General features: G+C 42.4%; 1 protein-coding gene across 1 annotated transcript; it reads right to left on the bottom strand.

The window, feature by feature from the left end:
• Window positions 1-6,798: 6,798 nt before the first annotated feature.
• On the bottom strand, window positions 6,799-10,032 carry LOC127784474 (ethylene-responsive transcription factor 1-like). Its single transcript, XM_052311789.1, has 3 exons — window positions 9,579-10,032; window positions 7,156-8,064; window positions 6,799-7,056 (listed from the first exon to the last, which is right to left on the bottom strand). Exons 1-2 carry the CDS (start codon window positions 9,916-9,918, stop codon window positions 7,202-7,204), a joined length of 1,203 nt encoding a protein of 400 aa, XP_052167749.1. The 5' UTR covers window positions 9,919-10,032; the 3' UTR covers window positions 6,799-7,056; window positions 7,156-7,201.
• Window positions 10,033-21,267: the final 11,235 nt, after the last annotated feature.

Raw genomic sequence — 21,267 nt, 5'->3', positions numbered from 1 at the left:
TTTTATTCAATAATGAATTAAGAGGCAACTCATACAATGTATCACCTCTAGTATACAAATATTAATATATCTAATACTCTCACATCCTTCTTGAAATTTGTGTGAAGGTTGCCTCTTGATTTAGAGGTGGCTCATCATCTCTCTCCTCACTTCTCTCCTCCACATCATTACTCAATCCAATGTGGTATTCTTAGGGACAACATATAGGTCATTATAGTACTTGCCCTGAGGCCATTGTGCCTCTGCAGGGATAGGGCAGAGGCTAGGGTGGACATGTAGATCCAACATGGCAAGCTAGGGATACTCACTATATCCCCGCTCTGTGCATGGCCTATGGAGGATTCCAAGAGAGATTTTGATTACATGCTTTAGAATATCTTTGCGTGAGCATGTGGGGCGCCACTGAGAGATCCCTACTCAGTACGTGATCAATATTAGAACAATAACGTGATCTATGCATTCCATGTTGGGGGTTTACCTCATCTTTTGTCAGTGAAATTCGAGCACTAACGAGACGTCGATTTTTTTCTTTTAAAAAAAATTCAAACAAACAAAATGCACTCAAGAATTAAGGGGAAGACCGGTGGAGATATGTTGGCAGTGTTTACCCCATGAAACTAGATATTTTTTTTGCGAACGCAGACCGCTGGATTTCCCAATCAAGTTTTTAAAATCAAACTAAATTTCAATATTTTTGATAAAACTAAACCAGATTTCCGATTTCACAAAAACCAAAAAAAAAACTGTTAACCCTGTGTTTTTTTCTCAAGAATGGTTTGGTGAACCTCGCATGTTCGAGGTCGCTTTTGAAATTTTGATAATAGGGTTGCACTCGGTGCAGTGTGCCCTTCGCAGTTCACTGTTGCGTTGTGGCCGATGGTGATCGATTATGGTATCTATAACGTTGAATATTTCTTCTGTCAAATCCCCTGGTAGAGAAGTGTATTTCCCCCTATAGTTCCGGTTTACTACCAATCCAGAACTAAAGATCGCTATCTTTAGTCCCGGGTGAAATAACTAAAGATGGCCCCCTTTTCTTTTTTTTCCTTTTTATTTTTTCCTGAATCAAGTGGCATGCAAATCCCCAAATCAAACCCCAAATTCCCAAATCAAAGTAACATCCGAAATTCACATCACAAATCTTAAAGTTACTTATACACACAAATCAAATACATCACAGATCCTAAAAAATTACACACAAATCAAATACATCACAGATTCATACAATAAATCACAAATTTATACATATCAGTGAATCACATATTATTAAAAAAACGAAAAACGAAGCCGTTGCCGCCGCTCGCCACGGCCGCCGGCTGCCGGGCGCAGTCTCGCCGGCCTCCGGCCGCCTGCCCGCCGCCCACCGGCCCGACGGATAGGAAGGGGAGGAGGGAGAGGAGAGGAGGAGGTGGAGGAGAGGAAGAGAGGGTAGATTTGTAGGAGTGGAGGAGGAGGAGAAGAGAGGCCTGTAGGAGTGGAGGAGGAGAAGAGGGAGAGATTCGATCTATGTGTTGCGATTGTGGAGGAGAGGATAAGTAATAGGGATTATATACTACGCGTTCACTTGATCTTTATATTAGTCTCGGTTGGTATTACTAACCGGGAATAAAGTGGTAATCTTTAGTCCCGGTTGGTGCCACCAACTGAGACTAAAGATCCTCGGCCTTCTGACATATATCTGACAGGGGATGAACCGATCTTTAGTCCCGGTTGGGAATCCCAACCGGAACTAAAAATCATAAAATAGCAGTAGGGTTTTCAACCGGGATTAAAGATCATTTTTAGTCCCGGTTCTTTTTGGAACCGGGACTATTGTGGTTTTGAATCGACCCAGCAAATATCATTTCTCCGCTAATGCTAGTTCGATAACGTATGCCTCTTCTTACCTGATTCTAAGAGGCAGTGTATATAGATGACCATTGTCAGTGTTAAGTTACTCGAACTACCACGGGACAGAGATGACAGAATTAGAATAATATATATTTGCACCCAGATTAGCAATGATCTATCTCTGGGCAGCCGTTATCACAAGCCCAGCTGAAGCCAAAATGACAACTTGAATTGCTGCCCAAAGTCCCTGTCCGCCGTACATTTTGGCTCGTCCCAACGAAGGCGACGGCTTAGATGCGTCCCCCGTCAATTACCTGTACTATCTCCTTGCAATTGCCAATTGCAAGCAAAACGACAGGGAATTGGTACCCGTTTGTTTACCCTCCGTCTAAAAAAAAAGTTTAATTCTAACTACGAATCTGAACACGTATGTGTTCAGATTTATAGCTAGAGTTTATCTTTTTTTTTTTTTAAGGACAGACTAGTATGTCGGACGATCTTTTCTCTCGCCGAGCAGTAAGATATATCCAATCACACTGATCGAGAAGTTTACTGTTATCTCGTAGAAGTGGCTGCCATTCACTGGATCCGTCTTCAGCTAATCGCTAGTGATGCCTCAAGTTGGTAAGCCGAACACGTACGAGAGCAAAGTTGCCAGACAAATTTAAGGCTTGGCGTTTCGTCAAAGCTGCTGGATTAATTAGCTTAGCTCTGCTACTTGCGTCGAGTTGTCCCATCCATCCAAGCTTGGTCACCACTACCATAATGTACGCACTGTTTGATGTGCTCGACACGGCGGGAGGATCAATTCGTTTTGTATTGTTGATTGGGTGATCGATCGTTTTTCGTTAGGTGCAGTTTGGCGAGAGAAATGTTACTACGTGCTGCAGGTAGCACGCACTCGAAAATATCTGAAGATACATATCACTTGTCCTCGTGATCACCTCATCTATGCGATGATGATGATGATTCATAAAAGGTTTTGCTACATGTTTGTTCACAAATTTTCTTTAAGACTTTATTAAATATAAATACTACCTCTATATTTTAATGTATGACGCCGCTGATTTTTTTGTCTAACGTTTGACCATTCGTCTTATTCAAAAAATTTATGTAATTATCACTTATTTTATTTTGACTTGATTCATCATCAAATGTTCTTTAAACATAACATAAATATTTTCATATTTGCATAAAAAAATTGAATAAAACGAATGGTCAAATGTTAGTTGAAAAGTCAACGGCGTCATACATTAAAATACGAAGGGAGTACAACGTAACTTGATATAATTACAAAGTAACTCTGATGTAATTTTAAACCGTTAGATTTACTTTAATATTTGTGTAAGAATGGATGGAAAAAATCACAGTGCAGGCACAGGTAAGGGGATTTGATCCCATGACCTTTGCTCGGTACAAATAGCGTGTTACGATATGATTTTTGAAAGTTATGTGTGAGTTATACTATAGTTAAATACAAGTTACAATATATAATTAAAGAATTTTGTTATACTTACGTCTGATTTTTTTAGAGAAAATTCAACGTTAAATGTGTAGACAGCCCCATCATAAAGGGCACCAAAAAGCGCAGCGTTGGGAGCCGTCCGATCGCGGAAATCACCGGTCGACAGAGATTTTTTTTTTTTTTGGCTCGATGGCGTGTGACGATCCGATCCAACCGCGCCTCCCTCACCCGCGTTACGCCGCTGCATATACACGTTGTCCGTATCCCCGCGCTGGCGGATCAAGGAAAAAAAATTGGAGGGGCTGAATTACACTGTTTCTTTAACCTTCAGCTATTTAGAAAACTTTAGTTTATTATTTATGATGAAAAAATTGAAGGGAGTGTTCTAGGGGTATCTATGGGTCTGGTGGGTGTAGGGGGGACTCGAGTCCCCCTGCACCTACTTTGGATCCGCCCTGCTCGTGTCTCATCAAACAACCTTAGCCACCGCGCGCGTCCGCCGGCGTACGTACGCACGTACGTTAGCCGCCTCGCGCGCCAACGCCACGCGACGATTTCCACCTCCGCGCGGCTGCGTACTGCCGCGCCCGGTACGCGGTCGAGAAAAAAAAAAACCACAGCCGAGAGGAGGAGACGGCGCAAACGCGCGTGGCGCGCGCACGCCGCACGTACGTCATCGCGCGCGCGTCGCTAGCTAGCGAAACGGTGCCCCCCACCCCTCGCGCCTCGGCTCCTCCCGCGGCTGCGCGGCCGCGGACGCGCGCGTGCAGCGAAAAACGGCGCGGCGCACGCAGCAAACACGCATTCTGCACGCACGCACGGGCACGGCAACGGCGAGGCCCCCACGGCGGTCAGGTACGAGGAAACAGGGGCAAAGCGAGCAAATCCACCCCCCAAGCTAGTGACGACATCATATCAGTGGAGGAGGGGGTAATAACCGAGCGAACGAATGATCGGTGCGTGCAAGTAGGGCACAAACGGCCGGGAGCCCAATTGCAGGTAAAGAACGAAAGAAACCGGCAAGCCTTTTTCCACTCTCTGCGTGTGGACAGGGAATGAATCATCATGACTGTACTACGGTGTACGTGTCTATACTCCACGCACCCAAACAAACAAAAAGGTGACGTGTCGTGTGTGCGCCTTGGCAGTGGCGAATCTAGCGCCAACTTGGTACTACCACCTCTCCCTACGCCCTCCTAGTGCATACTACTACAGACGATCGACCGGTAGCCAACCAGGCCAGGCACCACCGCGACACAGTTCTTTTCGTCATCCTCTTTTCCCTTTCCTATTCCTTTTAAGAAAGAGCTGAGCAACAGTACTGCGGTAGCACATGAGGAAGCCCAGCTCTCGCTGATTAACACAATCGCTGACAGATTAGCAGTAAGTGTATATAAGCCATTCAATCTCCTCAATTATTTTCATCAGGTCCTAATCCAGCTGAATTAATTGCATCACCACACCAGCAGTATGCGTGCAGTGTGAGTAGGGGTCCAGTATTCCAATACCACTCACTCCGTCCCACAAATAACATATTTTTATGATTATATCGTTTGACTATCTGTCTTATTTAAAAAAATTTAAAAAAAAATAGTCACGTATAAAGTATTATTTATGTTTTATCATCTAATATAAATAAAAATATTAATCTAAAAAAATAAATAAGATGAAGAGTTATAAAAGTTGTATCTTAAAAACTTATAAATATACTTTTTATGAGACAAAGGGAGTAGTAGTCTATAAAGAATCGTCTAATTGTTGCTTTGTATGATAGTGTCTATGGAAAGGAGAAAAGAAAAGGAGGGAGAGATCTACCCAACAAATTGCTGGTCACTAGGGAGAGGTGAGGGCGATGTGGCAGGGGGGAGGAGGGAGGGGGGGTTGAGTTCAGTGAACCTGGGGAGGGAGTGGGATCCATGGCACGGCAAACGGACGCCGGAGGTAGGCATCAACGCTGGCAAGTAGCAGCCAACCGAAGCACTCATCGATGATTATATTTGCACCTGTCAATGCGGTCCCTTTCTGACCCCCAGCACAAGTGCTTTGTGTCCTCATCGTCGCTGTTCACCTCTCTCCTGCATAGGATGTTCACCTCTCTCCTGCATAGGAGCAACATCTTGCTTGCTTAGGGAGCTTAAAATTCTGATAAGTATATCGTGAGATCAAAGCCAGCTAGTGAGAATATGAAAAAAAACTGGGTTTTCCAACTTTCGAGTTCTGGTCATTTTTTTTGGATTTCGTGACTACAGATTCTTAGAATCATTGAAAAAAATCTAATATGTTTGAGAAATCTACAGGTTTGAAAAGAAACTACATATGTTAAAAGTTCATCCAAAACAGGCCTTTCTTTGATTACGTCTTCAGAAATCAGAAATATCTCCATGACAAGAGGGTGTGGGGGCTGTGGGCGTTCGCCGAGACAGGCTAGAACGCATGAACTTTACCTGATTCTCGTACGTGGTTCATTTCCTTCGTTCCAAAGGAGACTTCAAACACTGAATTCCTGTACTCTCAATTGTCACCGTATTGTTCTATTATGATTTTCCGTTGTTGCAAACGGCTCCTAAATACGAGACATGAACATTCGTCATGCACTAGAAGTCCAAGTGCTTACGAATGATTTTTTTTTTCATAGCTGATTCAGATTCTGAATTTTTGTTCAAAGATCCGTGTAAACTCTGCCGTGCCGATCACTGCCCTGGTAAAATAATTTAAGGCCGGAGCTAGAGACTTTCTGAGAGAACCACTTGGCGGAAAATGGTGATCAGTGAAAAGGTTAGAATCCTTAAACCACGATGCAACTGAACCCAGGCCGTCTCTGTCACTGACTATCTCTCATGGCAATAATTCGGAGAGGACCACACCCAATGGCAAGAGCCAGAGGAGAAATTCCCAACTTGGCCAATTTGCTCCCTAGTTTTCGATTTGTTGTCAGAAGCAAAATCTCGAGATATAATCCGCCATGAAGCAGACTCGCCCTGGAGCCTGAAATTTCTGCCTTAAGCCATAAACATTGGCTACTTGCTGAAAAGTACATCACTAAGCATCGCAAAGACGAAAAAGATAAGCTAACAGCTACGAGTAAATGAAAGACTTTGTGGTTGCAGATCCGAATGCCAATATGATAAAGCAAAACCAGGAACCAAATCCAGTGTGCAAATGATCTTATTTAAGCTTTTTTTTTTCAGGTCACAGTCCTGTAGCCAATCAACTGCCCCAGTATTAAATCTTCAGCATCAAAGTATAAATATAGCACGAAAGAAAAGCCAAAAATCAGCTTATGCCTTAACCACCGACTGCTCAGAATATACATTGCTGGAATGAGACACAAATCATTCCCAACAAGTAAGCTGGGCAAGACAAATAAGCTCATACATCGTTAACATGTAAGCTTGATTCTGTCTTGATTTCTCTAGATTTCTGATGTCACACACTAGCTGTTGACATTCCAGAAAAGCAGAACTGCACAGGAAAGCGAAAGCGAGCACTTTCAAAGTTGCAGATTGTAGATACGCAATATGAGCACAACTATATAACTTAATAAGCACATTACAGCACACACATGGCCAAGGCAGTTATTTGAATCAGTCTCCAACATACTTCAAATCATAGACCACACCATACAGCAAACATAGTATAAACATTGTCATAGAGAGTACAGCTGATAGCAGCTTGTAATATTCTAGCATTACTTTGGTAGCATCCCTCTACAAAACATAGCAGACATCACCAGCTCTTCATCTTGGCCATACACATTCAACCTGACAAGAAAACCATATCCCATTTTACAACATATGTAATCTGTACATGAAAATGTATCTACAAGAAATCAAAATAGTAGGTAGTGTGGAGTGCCTTACATGGTTTGCTAGTGACAGACCACACTGACCAGAACATTTCGTCTCCTCAGTAGGCACCAGCTGCCATGAGCAGCTCATCAAGGCTCCAGATGCCCTCGTTGCTTGCCCCGTCTTGTGTAGCATCATTTTGCAGAAGGTTGTCCATTGATTCATCTGAGCTGCTCTCAACATAAGGTAATGGCAAATACTTCATCTCGGGATCGAAGGTGGGCATGTTTTGTGCGAGATTAGGCATGCCATTTCCCTGGGGCACGGCGATACCATAGTTGTTCCTCATTCTCTTTGGCGCTCCACCTGTCAGGTAAGCAGGTTCACCATATGCTGGCATGGCAGCATTAGGAACGAAGACAGAAGTGTAGTCTGGGGTCAGGGTGTCATCCTCCCAACCAAAGTCTGAAGAGCCAAATGAGTTGCTGCTCGTATCAGAGAGCATGTTCATCTCGAATGTCTCAGTGGAAGCAAGAGGTTTGACTGGAGGCATGAGATCAACAGGCTCTGCCGGCTTTGAAGGCACCTTTGCAAGCATTGCAAACAAATCATTGTCTGAACTGTTTAGCTGAAAGAAAGCATCATCGCCACAGGTCTTCAGAGGTGGAGCTAGTTTCTCTTGCTTGGCAGCGTTTTGCTTCAGGGAGAGCTTCTGAGCAACAGCTGGTTCATCAGGAAAGTTGACCTTGGCTTTCTTGCCACGGATCTTGCGGGCTTCAGCGTCATATGCCCTAGCTGCCTCCTCAGCAGTGTTATATGTTCCAAGCCAAACACGGACACCCTTGCTGGGGTCTCGGATTTCAGCTGCCCATTTGCCCCAGGGACGCTGGCGGATCCCCCTGTACTGATTCTTCCTCTTGCGCTTTGCCGATCTAGCAGTAGGTCCATCATGTTGGACAAGCTTTGTAGTCAACATCCCATCTACACAAAAGCTTATTTGTTAGTATACATCTCAACAAACAGATTTGGAAGTAGGATATAAAGGAAATATCATAGCTATAAACTGTAAGTTACACAATACACTCTCAAGCAACATGAAGATGAAGTTATACTGGATGTTCACAGAGAGGTTGAGACATGAATCAGTTCAATTGATCACTTCTCAAATAAATCATGACATATATAAGAAATCTTAAAGTCCATGAATATAGCAAGCATATGGTGTAAGCACTGTCAAAGTGTAGAACTACTCACTTGCCCTATGATTAACAATAGATAATAATCTACATATACTGTCTACAGTAGTCATCTACTCACCTGCAACGTTCTATCCAGGAATGAGATCTCAGATGCATAAAACTAACGAGGTCCCTCTGAGGGTATATTTTGATGTAGCTCAAAATCAACTGTACAAACTACTAAATTAGAGTTCCTTATATTCGTTAGTTTTTTTTAAAAAATAAAATAATTCTTTAAATTCGTATCCCTTGAATGAGAGTACGAGATCACCAACAAAGTTCAAATTAACAACCTAAAGTTTCTTCTGTTTAGAATTAACAAGAAAAAAAAAGAAGGGGGCTTTGACAGCATCACCTAAAGTTTATTCTGTTTAGAATTAACAAGAAAAAAAAGAAGGGAGCTTTGACATGCATCTAACAATCTATATAAAGAGTGGAACAACTAAAGAACCCATCATTTTTTTTATTTTTAGATAATACTACAGAACCCATCATACTCTGAAAACTAACAGCTAAATATGATAAATCAAGAGTACAAGAAAAAAATATGCCTCAAAGAGTACTCCAAATCTCAAGATGAGATGGTGGCACAGATGAAACTTTGCCAAGGAAAAAAAAAAGGCCATTAAGTTTTGCGTAATTACACTACTAGATCACTTATTAGAAACAAAGCAAGTAAATCCAGCGACAGAAGAGCATCCATAAACATAGGTTAATCCAAGAACATACTACAACTCTACAAAGCCAAATTTTCTCTAATCCAACACAAATATTAGTGATTAAAACACATAATGACACTGCGAAATCACAAGAATAAATATCTAAAACTCATCACTCTCTCTTTGCTACTCCAATTCAGGAAAAAGAAAGAAGAGTAGAATCTAGGACAAAGTTGAATTCCTATTTCGTAGTGTAAATTCGTAAACCACCAAACCTACAGATGCTATCCATCTAAAAGAACCAGATTCGCTAGCAAGTTTACGTACACAGGTATTAATGAAGTTAAGAACTAATAGCACGCTAGATTGAAGAAAAAAAAAAACTATACTACACAGTGCCGTCCCATGGTTCGCATCAAGATCAAATCCATGGCGCAACCTGATGAAGCCCCATTTGGCAGCTACCCCATGAGACCCCAATTCTCTCCCCAAATCACACGAAGAACGCAAGAAACGGACCCAGAAAAAAGGCCGCATCTTGCGCTCGTCTAACGAGAAAAGGGGGAAAAAGAGCTAGCTTTATGCGTTATTTTTTCACCTGCAGTTGGGGGCGCCGCCTTGGCCGCGGCACGGACGACGAACCTCGCCGCCGCCGGCGGGGGGACCACCACGACCACGTCGTCCTCCTCCTCCTCCTCCTCCTCGCCGCCGCCCCCCTCCGCCTCGTCGTCGCTCATGCCACGCTCGAACTCGCGGAAGTCGGCCTCAAAGTCCTCCTCCGCCGCCGCCGCCTTCCCCTTCCGCAGCATCCCCGGCCACAGCACGTCGGCCGTGACCCTCCTGCCCTGCTGCTTCTTGGCCGCCGCAGCCGCCGCCGCCGCCGCCGCCGCAGCGGCCGACGGCGGGATGAACCCGGAGATGATTGCTCCGCCGCACATGGCCGCTAATAAGCTACAGATCAAGAAACCAAGAAAGATAAATCGAGAAGAAGAACGCAGTGAACACTTGCTGCCGCTCACGCGGAGGGCGCAGTGGGAGAGGAAGCCGGGGGTGGTGGGTGGTGGCCGCTACTTATAACCGCGGATGCAGCTGACGCGCTACTCGACAGCGACGGCGTAATCAAATAAAAAGAAAAGAAAAAAAAATGGAGGAAGAGGAGGAGGAGGAGGAGGACGAGGAGTGGAGGAGACGAGCTCTCGCGTCGCCTCGGTCCTTTTTTACCCCGCCTAATTACCAACCTCCTCTTCTGTCCATGATGTCACTACAACCACTAATCAAAAGATTCCTCGGTAAAAACAAAAGATTCGGCCACGAACAGGGATGAACAGGAGAGGGACGGTGTGGTAAGAATTTTTCTCCGAGGAGATATTTTGGGATGATTTTTACTATCAGCTTTTTGGAGCGAACCAGATCATGTGACGAACTGCCTTGCATGGTGTCATCACGGTATCATCCTCCTCTTTTGGTTTTTCTTTTCTTTCTTTTTTTTTTGAGATTTGGGAAATGTTTGCTGCGAGAAGGAACGCAAGATGTCTGGGGCGAGAGCCATAACCGATGGGCGGCACCGAATTCGCTGGTGCTGTTTTTTGTTTTTGTGTTCTTGCTTCGATTGGTGGTTTGGACTTTGGAGGATTGCTTCGCTCAAGATCGACAAAAAGAAAAAAAAGAAAAGAGAAAAAAAAAGTTGGTTTGGAGTTTGGGGTTGATTGAATTGGTTTGACGTTTTTAATCATTTGACGATGCTTTCATTTGCACGGTTGCATAGTGTTTTGTTTTTTTCCCTCTTTTATTTTTTAAAGACGATTATGGAACGGAATATCACACCAAAATCAATGTGGGAACTGATCAGCAGTGTATCAGACCCCATTTTGATCATACACATCGGGGTATCTCTAAGTTTGTCTTAAATGACTTTTTCTTCGTTTCAGGGTATTTTTCATTTGGCTTTCAAATAAAAGTAAAAGTTTTTATATTTGTATCATTATCAATTTGAAATCGAAGACCGGAAAGTAAACTTAGATGAAAAATAAATCCTATAATCAAAGCTTCAAATTTCAAAATTTGGAAGCTGGTGGTCAGCTAAAAATTAGATGATGAGAGTATAAGATTAATCGGATTAGCTAGATATGTCAAATGCGATTTATTTTACCAATTAGTTGTGTTTTCGTTCCTGCGAGCCTACCAAGCTTACCCATTAGTGAAGTTTGTGTGATTTGGTTTGTCCTATGTAACCATTTGCTTTGTTTCAGGTTACGGTTTCTACAGAAACCATGAGAACAATAACGTAAAGCTAAAACAGTCTCATAAAACTTCCATATACACCTAATAGATAAGGTGATTTGGTTTATCCTATGTGACTATTGTTTCGTTTCGGGCTCTATAACATGGTTCAACAAAAACCATGAGAACAATAACGTATCGCTAAAACAATCTCATAAAACTTCCATATACACCTAATAGATAAGGTGATTTTGTTTATCCTACGTGACTATTGTTTCGTTCCAGGTTCTATAACACGGTTCAGCAAAAACCATGAGAACAATAATGTAACGCTAAAACAATCTCATAAAACTTCCATATACACCTAATAGATAAGGTGATTTGGTTTATCCTACGTGACTATTGCTTCGTTCCGGGTTCTTCTATAACACGGTTCAGCAAAAACCATGAGAACAATAACGTAACGCTAAAACAATCTCATAAAACTTCCATATACACCTAATAGATAAGGTGATTTGGTTTATCCTACGTGACTATTGCTTCGTTCCGGTTCTATAGCACGGTTCAACAAAAACCATGTGAACAATAATGTAACGCTAAAACAATCTCATAAAACTTCCATGTATGCCCTAACACCTAAGACGATTTGGTTTATCCTACGTTACTAGTGCTTTGTTCCAGTTTTTTATAAGACGGTTCTATGACAACCATGAGAACAATAATATAAAGCTAAAACAATCTCACAAAACATTCATATACACCTAATGTGATTAGGTTTATCTTACGTGGTTATTGCTTTGTTTCAGGTTTTATGACATGGTTCTACGAAAATCCAAGAGAACAATAACGTGAAGTAAAAAAAAAATCTATGAAGCTTCCATATACACCTAAGATATGAGATACTCTGTATTGGACAACCATACAAAATTTTGCGATGAAACTTAAATTCATAGCATGATATTAAAATGACAAACAACAAACAAAAATACAGAAGCCAGGATTAATAATGTACTCCCTCTTCAAAAATATAAGAGATTTTGGGTGGATGGGACACATCCTAGTTCCTTATCCAGATTCATTATATTAGGATATGTCACATCATCCAAAATCTCTTATATTTTGGAACGGATGGAGTACTAATTTATTTGTCGTTTGTCCATGTTAAGAATAGGTACAATAATGGGCGGTAGTAGTTCTACGTAGGATTTTGTGATGATTTAGAGGAGAGCTGGGAAGAGAGAGAGAGAGAGAGAGTGAGTCGGCGACTAATTTGTCGTCGGGTTGCACGCGCCGCTCGAGGAGACTGTGGGGCCCACCTTGCGTTGCCTCTTCTCGTCGCCAACTCCCGCATCGGGCATGCCTTTCACTGCTTGCCTCCGTCGCCAACTGCCGCAGCCATTGGACCGCCGCCCTCAGCCTCGCCGGCACCGACGCACGCCCGCCGCTATCTCCCACATCCGGCGCACGGCCCCCGTCACCCGCGCCTGCACAGTCGCCGCCGTCTTCTGCCTCCGCCGTGCGGGCCAGCCGCCGCTGCCCTCGCCGCCTGCCGCACGGCAGCCACCGTCTTCCGATGTCCGCCGCATGGTCGCCGCCGTCTTCCGCCTCAGCCACGCGACCCGGTCGCCGCTGCCCCCGTCACCCGCCGCACAGCCGTTGTCGTCTTCTGCCTCCGCCGCGCGGCCTGGCCGCCGCCGTCTTCCGCCTCAGTTACGCGGCCCAGCTGCCGCCATCTTCCGCCTCCGCCACCATTTCCTACGTCCGCCGCCGCCGTCTTTCATCATCGGTGACAGGAATCGAGGGAATAGGAGAAGAAGACATGAACTATGAGGGGATAGAAGAGAGAAAGAGAATGTGAGGTAGGAGAAGATGGTGGGTCCTACGAATCAATAAAATATTTGTGTTATAGTATTTCTATTGTATTGGCATTAGCTATACTGCTTAAGCTGTTTTTTTGAGCCAACAGCGGGTTATGTTATTGACCTTCCTCTAACATGAATGAAAGTTGTTTGCTATTTTGTGTGTGGTTGTCTAAATCATTTCTCTATATGTGGGATCGTTTTTAGAATTTTTCTAATTTTTAACATGGAAGTTTCCAAGTTTCTAATACTAGTCATTAATTATCTCATTTACATATTTTTAACTTATAAACTGCTCATGGTAACTTCTAAAATATCCTGGTTGCTTTCTTAAAAAAAAATCCTGGTTGCACAATTGCACGTCGCCCTCACATATCCTTTTTTATTTCTTTTTTGTACATGCTCACATCTTCTCGATGCATCATGTATGTAACACAATAAAAAGAATTCGGCATGGTGCATGCATTTCCCTCTCCATTTACCCAATGGATTAGCATTATCACGAGTAAGTTTCTCTATGTTCATCCACCATGCATGAGAACAACTACTCGTCCGCTGTAAATCACATGTCGATCGAAGGTTTCTTTCCCGGGTCAAAAAACGTTCTCGTTCATCTCATGGCCATTGGTAATCTCAACAAGCTGTACAAAACTGCCACTGGCACACAGACTGGAGTACTGGACGTATCACACCGACCAAGGAGGATCATATGGCTACGATCCTAGAAGTGTCTGCACGTAACAAATTTTGGCTGTTTTTGTGACAAACTATCGGCTTTTGATCTTTCCCTTCGTAGTATTTTGTTGGATTATACTCCTTATTTTCCAAAATTCTTTTTTATTTTTTTGTGTGTGGGTGTGATGAGTCGTATCGTGACTGAATGGTACATTCACGCATGGATGCTCATCTACATTGCACGCCACATTTATGAAATCGACAAAAGCAGCTACTCCTCCTGCCTAAATTGCAGGCCGTGTCGTATTCAGAAACTGTATAAAAACATGTGGACAGATCTTTTTTTAGAACATGTGGACAGATCTGACATGCTCCTGATTAGCTGTACTGTGCATTGTATAATATACTCCCTCCGTCCTATAATATAAAGGATTTTGAGTTTTTCTTTCAACGTTTGACCACTCGTCTTATTTAAAATTTTTTATAAATATAAAAAATAAAAAGTTATGCTTAAAATACTGTAGATAATAAAGTAAGTCACAAATAAAATAAATAATAATTTCAAAATTTTTTGAATAAGACGAGTGATCAAACGTTGCAAACAAAAACTCAAAATCCCTTATATTATGGAACGGATGGAGTAGTACTAGGGGTGTGTAGTTCCACGCTAAAATTGAAAGTTTGAAGAAATTTGGAACGATGTGACGGAAAAATTAGAAGTTTGTGTGTAGAAAAGTTCGATGTGACGTTTTTTTTTCAAACTTTGGTTCTAAACACGGCTTATGGTTGTGTTTTTCGTGTGCCAATTTTTTTTTAAGTATACGGTCACACATTTGTAGCATTAAACGTAAACTAATAACAAAACAAATTAAAGATTATGCCTGTAAACTGCGAGACGAATTTATTAAGTCTAATTAATCTATCATTAGCAAATGTTTATTGTAGTATCACATTGTCAAATCATGGCGTAATTAGGCTCAAAAGATTCGTCTCGTGATTTACATGCAAACTGTGCAATTGGTTTTTTCGTCCACATTTAATGCTCAATGCATGTGTCCAAACATTTGATCTGATGGAAAAGTTGGATGTTTGAAGAAAAAAATTTTAATCTAAACATGGCCTAGTACATATGTACACCCTTCGTCCCAGAATATAGTAATCTAGGACCAGATGGGATATATCCTAGTACTACGACCCCCTGTCTAGATTTGTAGTACTAGGATACGTCACATCCGGTCGTAGATTGCTAGCTATATTATGGGACGGAGGGAGTACATACAGAGAGGAATTTTTGACTCAATTGTTTAGTTTTTTCTTATATTTTTGCCTCTGTAAGCAAACTGAGCAAGCGATAGATTGACTTCGATTACAAAACAATACTGGAGTACATACTCTGAACATCTTGGATTCAGTTGCAGATAGTGTTTATCTGTTTATCTCTCCAATATACAATAGTTCTAACAAGATCATGGCAGATACTGCACATTATTGCATGAAAGTTCATCCCATCCCTCTGGTTTGTTGGACAAGACCATTTCCTCATATTTTGCAGCTCAAGGGCCAAATTAGCAGAGGTCGTCATTGTATTTCTTATTCTTCTTTCCAACCAACTTGATTTTTATATCTATACTGTATTTGTGTGAAGGAAATGTCACCCAACTGAACCATACTTCGCTGCACTTCTGTGTCCGTATCCGGACGTCACCTTTATTTTTGGCTTTGTCTTGGTTTGGCATTTCGCATGGCACTTGGGAGCACCACAGAAATCTGTACTTCTTTAGTTAATTATATGTCATCAAACTTCATGATACATTGAATGGAACAAGATGCTGAATTTGGACTATGCATTAGTGTGTACAATATAATTTGTTTAAAGAAGTGATGAATTCCATTGGAGCAATTATAAATCACACCCTTTGCCTGACGAAGAGTCCGAGAATGTGTGGTGCTGTGGACACCAGCACAGTGTACATTTAGATGTCTTGGATGGCACCAGGGCCGTCCATTCACGAGGGTTCCCCCGTACAAAGTTCTAACGGAGACATAAACTCAATTGACGAAATAAAATGATAATAATTTATACGCGAGTCCATGTAGTATTTTGTAGCAACTAGGAAGATAGCTCGCGCATTTGCGCGGGCATGTGTGTTAAGTTGTTTCAAAAACAATTATAACAAATTAAATTTAAATAAAAAGTAAGATGCTTTCTTTTTTTAATTGAATGTTCATTCTCTCTCTTTTTTTTCTGTAGAAATCTTGAAAAGGTTATATTGCTAAATGCTGATTAATCTATCCGTCATGCTGGTCCTCCCTTTTCAATGGGGCTATCTTTATGATAGAATTTTACTTGTATATGCTATAGGTGCATAGTTTCAGCGAAAAACAATTAGAGGTAATGTCCTTACCTAATGAAATATAAACCTAACCTAGCTACTACTACATTTGTTTACTCATGCCCAATCTGAATAAATTTGTAATTGCATACATTCAGTATATATGAAATTCTTACGCTCTCTGGATTTTTAAATGTCCCCAAAAGCATCAATGAATTAACTTTATTGCACAATTTTCAATAGGGTATTTAGTAGTTTAAAATTAAATAATGATCCAATTTTCAAGGTTTCAAACAACCAAATTTTGCAAGCAAGGACAACACAAAAATATATGTGAACAACCCTTATGCATCTAGTTGTTGTGTTATTCAAACCTTAATTTAAGGATTAATAAAATTAAATTCATTTCTAATTCAGATCAAGAAAAAAATAATTTTGCTAACCCTAAGGCATATAAATATTAAAACTATTATTATACGTTGCCAAAATTAAATAAATCTTAGAGGATTAAATAAACTCATATAATACAATTTATTATAGCTAAATCGATTGCAATGTTTTGATTTGAATTTGCATGGATTGAGATATATTGATATGTAATGTTAGCATTAGCTTATTTATATTGTAAATAGAGGACATGCAAATTTGTATAAGAGAATGCAGACTAACCTCATCATTTAATATTTGGTTGGATCAGATAAAGTCAACTCATATATATACTCTCTCTATCTGGGCTCATAGCTAAGATTCAGCAATGCAATAAGTGTCAATAAAGTTTACTATAAACACTAAAATATTAATCGGATTCAGTAAGACAATCAATTAATGCGCGCGTTAATGAGGCTTATGACAAAATTAAATTTGAATATTATGCCTAAAATTAAGTGATAGACGACATGCTAGTTGATAGCGAGTTGTGTGTGGTTACTTCATCGTTCATAGGATTTGTCAGCCTAATCTCTTAACGGTGCTCAAAGGTCTACAGTGTGTGTATATTTATCGAAATAAGTGTGTATGTGTGTGTGTATATGAGGCACATTTGTGCCTCGAAAAAAAAGTAATAGGAGTTAAAATAAATGCATGCATGTGGGATCAGATCAATGGCTTTAATTGATTGAAAGTATTTTGCTAAACCAAATAGTATACTTACTCATCATCACCAAGATAAAGCAGCTACCAGAGAAACTTTACATTGATCGATCATGCATCTTGTCGCATTATCTGCTGCTATACTTTGGCCACATGCGTTGCTATGGATGCCCATGCAAGTAGCCAAGCTGCCAACGTGTTGCACGAATGCATGACTAATTTTCGTCTTCTCCTGTATGCATCAAATCCCATAGATAGTTATTTTTTTAGATAATCAGAGATAATTATAGATGAAATCAAATCTTGATTGAGGAAACAACACCAGAGTTGTAAAGGATTTGTATGTAGTGGTCATCGGTCCTCTTGCCCTCGCCGCGTCAATATGAATAGATCGATGAAGCTAGGGCGCGCTGGCATACACCGAGAGATCGTCATGGCCAGCCGGCCGCCGTCGCTAGGTTTGGAACAGGCTCCATCGCTGTTTAAAAATCCCACCTGCGCCGTGTTCCCATCTGCTAATGGCTGAACGATTGATACAAGGATAATGATCGGTTGTTGATTGGATGCATCCACATATACGTACTACGTATGTATGTACATAACAAATAATTATAGGATAGATCTAATGGTTAAAAAGAATGGGTCCACCAAATTAAATCAAAATAGATGGTTGGATGTTTTGCTTTCTTTTTTAGAATTTATAGGACTTTCTTTAATTTATTAGAGCGCCACGTGTCGGCTTAAGAACGTTTGTAGAATGCCACGTGACGGCTTGAGAGCGTTTGTAGGAAGTTTAATGGACTTTTAGTATATAATAGATAGATGTAAAATATAACACAATTTAGTTATGAACTATTATCCAATATTCGATAATTTAGTTCGCATCAAAGCATTAATCAAAATTAGAGAACTAGACTACACAAGAAAGATTTGGTGGATCTGATGCCTGATAGGTGACTACGTTTGCTGTTGGAGTTTTGGGGTGTTATGGTGCGCCGTGCTCTCTGCAGGCGTGTTGCACAACTAGCCAGATAGAGATTAAGGCACGGCAGCACGTCGGCAAGTAGCCGAGCACAGAGCGCGTCAACCGCCAAGGATGATCCAGCTACAATGTACTCTCTTCGTCTCTAAATATAAAAAATTTTGGTTCGACGTGACGTATTCTAGGACAATAAATCTGAATAGGCTTCATAGACATGTTCGGCTGTCGGCAGCCCCGGCACGAACAGTGCCGCACTCACTATGCGCAGCCGCAGCCACAGCCGTAGCCATCGCAGTCGGCTTGCCAAACAAGCCCCATATTTAGATATGTCATATCCAACCAAAGCCCCTTATATTTAGAGACGGAGGGAGTAGTCAATAATCAATCGAGAAAACAAATCAATGCTCTTGATCCTAGGAAATCAATCGGAGTAACAAAGTTCACAAATGGTTTACAAAACCAATGGTAATCGTGCTTACCATCGAGTATAAGTAAAGATAAAACCACAATAGCCACACCAAATTCAGATAAATTTCAAATATAATTTGAATTTTTAATTTGATATGATTTCTTACAGTTTGCTGCGGTTACCGACAATAACGTACTTATTGTCGGGACGAGGTAACTCCATCCCGACGGCAAGGAAAAACGTACCCTTATTCCATTCGCTACTTGGTCTTGTTGGCATACGTCCATTCATATACACGGTTGATAATTCAAATGGGGAACTCTGAAATTCGGGAGCCTGTACTGTCCCATACTTCACTCGTCCTTGTAGATGGGCCTAAATGACGCTTGAAATTATGGAAAAATAATACTCACCATAATGTAAGGTAGGAGTGGTTCATAGTACAGTAGTACTGTTTTCACAAGACAGGTAGTTCAAAGAATGGTAGGGACTAGGGAGACGATGAATCGCTGAACCGAACAAACCTCTTCCTACTTTTGCCGCTAACATAAGACCCGGTCATCCGAGAAAATCGTCCCACCTCATTCATTTTAACCACAAATTTTGACAATTTGACTCTTTGTAAAAACTATTTTTATAAATGAACCGCTGCCAAAACTTATTTCAAATATGACTCTTTTGCTCAACACCAAATCATGTGGCGCTGAACTTAGACACCTCAGCGCCACATCAGCTAGTGCTGAATACCGTGCCACGACGGATGGGAGAGTAAGTCAGCGTGTCAACGTACATTCAGCGCCATGCTATTTGACGCTGAGGTGTCTAAGTTTAGTGTCACACGATTTGGCGTTGAGCAAAAGGGTCAGATTTAAAATAAGTTTTAGCAGCGGTTTATTTGTAGAAATAGTTTTTACAAAGGGTCAAATTGTCAAAAATTATGCATTTTAACGGTCTTCAGATTTTACATGGACATGGTCATACGAGAAGTAGGTGTCAAAGTACATAGACCCATCTTTTTCTCCCCCCAATCGTAACTTCAATTTTACGAAGATGAACAGATAAAGAGAAAGCGACGAGATCGGTGAGGGCGGCTCAGAGAGACGGGACCTCATCACAAATCATACAGCCCGTGAGGACGGACGGACACGCGGTTGAGCGAATCAAAGCTCATCCGCAGCAGAGCGAGTGGCACTGTGGCATGTACAGGCCTACAGTGTACAGGAGAGAGAGAGGCGGTTGAGGCGATCTCTGCGGCTCCCGTTATTACACGCGTGTGTCCTGTCCCCTAGCAGCGGTGCGGGCGACCTCCTTTCGTTGCGGCGACGCGACGCGCGGTGGGATGATACTGGGACGGTGGTTTTGTGTTGTGCCGCGGACAGAAGAACCGCGGCGATATTGCGGCGGCCGAGCCTGGGCAGGGGCTAGGGTGGTAGTAGTACGAGTAGTTCGTGGGCTGTTTTGCCGACTTCGGTTTGCCGTGCCGCCGCAGCGCGCGCGCGGGGAGGCGACAACGGCGATAGCCCCTGGTCTCGGTCGCCCGCCGCCACACCCGCGGTCATGCACCGAATTGCGGCGCCACGCGCCCAGCACACGCGGCTACGGGGAGGGGACGGGAAAAGGTTGTGCCGAGTGCCGACGCCTGTGGGGGAATATCTCCATTTGACTCTCCTAAACATATAATCTAATTTATATCCTTGAACCACAATACCGAACATCTTAATCTTTTAACTATTAAAACCAATATAATTTTAACTTACTTATCGATTTTGGAGAGCGGCTTATGTCATTCTTACTCTTCCCTTTTATCTCTCTCTCTCCTCCTTATCTCCCTTCGGCCCCTCCTATCTAACTCTCCTGCACTACCAGCGCCACTACCTCCCCTGCACCGCCAGCGCCACTACTGCCACTCCCCCATCTGCCACTTGCGAAGAATGGCCTAGATCCAGGTGCCTGTGGAGGAGCCGACGATAGACATTGCCAAATCGGGGTCATCAAGCCCGCCGAGCTCTTCCTTGGCTGTTGATCTACATCGACTTTTGCGCCGACCTGCTCCATCACGTCACCCCTCATAAGTCATAACTGGACGAGCGCACTGCCGTCGGCTGTGTCTTCATCTCCTGAGCTCCGCGCTATTCTCCGTCCTGACGACTAGCCACCGTCTTCGCCATGGGGACCCCGCCACTGCCCAGGGAGCGTCGTCTCATCCTCGGATCCACGCCATCTCTCTTGACCAGCCGAGCGCACCGTCATCAGGCTACATCTCCATCCCTCAAGCTCCGCGCCGTTCTCCATCCCAACGACCGCTCGCCGTTTTCGTCGTGGGGTCCCCTCCCCTCCCGCCGTCTAGGGAGAACCATCTCCTCGGATCCATGCCCGGGCCTCCACCCTCATCAGCTCTGTTGACACAGTAATAAAAGTGGAGAAAGTGTGTGGAATAGAGAAGGAGAGGGAGAGAGAGAGGGGGAGTATGACAAGTGGGTCCCCACTTTATTTTTTAATTTTTTTTTCTGATGACTAGTATGAGACGTGAATGCCAACGCTCTCAATACTGTCTTAGGAGTAAAATTGCACCGTTTTAAAATAGTTGGAGGGGTTTTCAAAATATCCGGTATTGCGGTTGAGTGACATACGAATTGAATTTTACCCATAATTGAGGGGCCCGACTTATTCCCGCACGTGGCCGTAATGTTGGTCCGTCAGTTACACTGGGCCTCTCTGCT

The sequence above is a fragment of the Oryza glaberrima genome, chromosome 9 (genome assembly GCF_000147395.1).
Source record: "Oryza glaberrima chromosome 9, OglaRS2, whole genome shotgun sequence".
Classification (NCBI taxonomy): Eukaryota; Viridiplantae; Streptophyta; class Magnoliopsida; order Poales; family Poaceae; genus Oryza; species Oryza glaberrima.
Note: the sequence above shows the minus strand (reverse complement) of the source record. Positions and strands in the feature narration are given on the sequence as shown.

Coding starts and splice junctions, on each gene's coding strand:
- LOC127784474 (XM_052311789.1), bottom strand. CDS start 9,918: ATGTGCGGCGGAGCAATCATCTCCGGGTTCATCCCGCCGTCGGCCGCT. Junction 8,065..9,578: donor GGCGGCGCCCCCAACTGCAG/GTGAAAAAATAA, acceptor GCTTTTGTGTAG/ATGGGATGTTGACTACAAAG.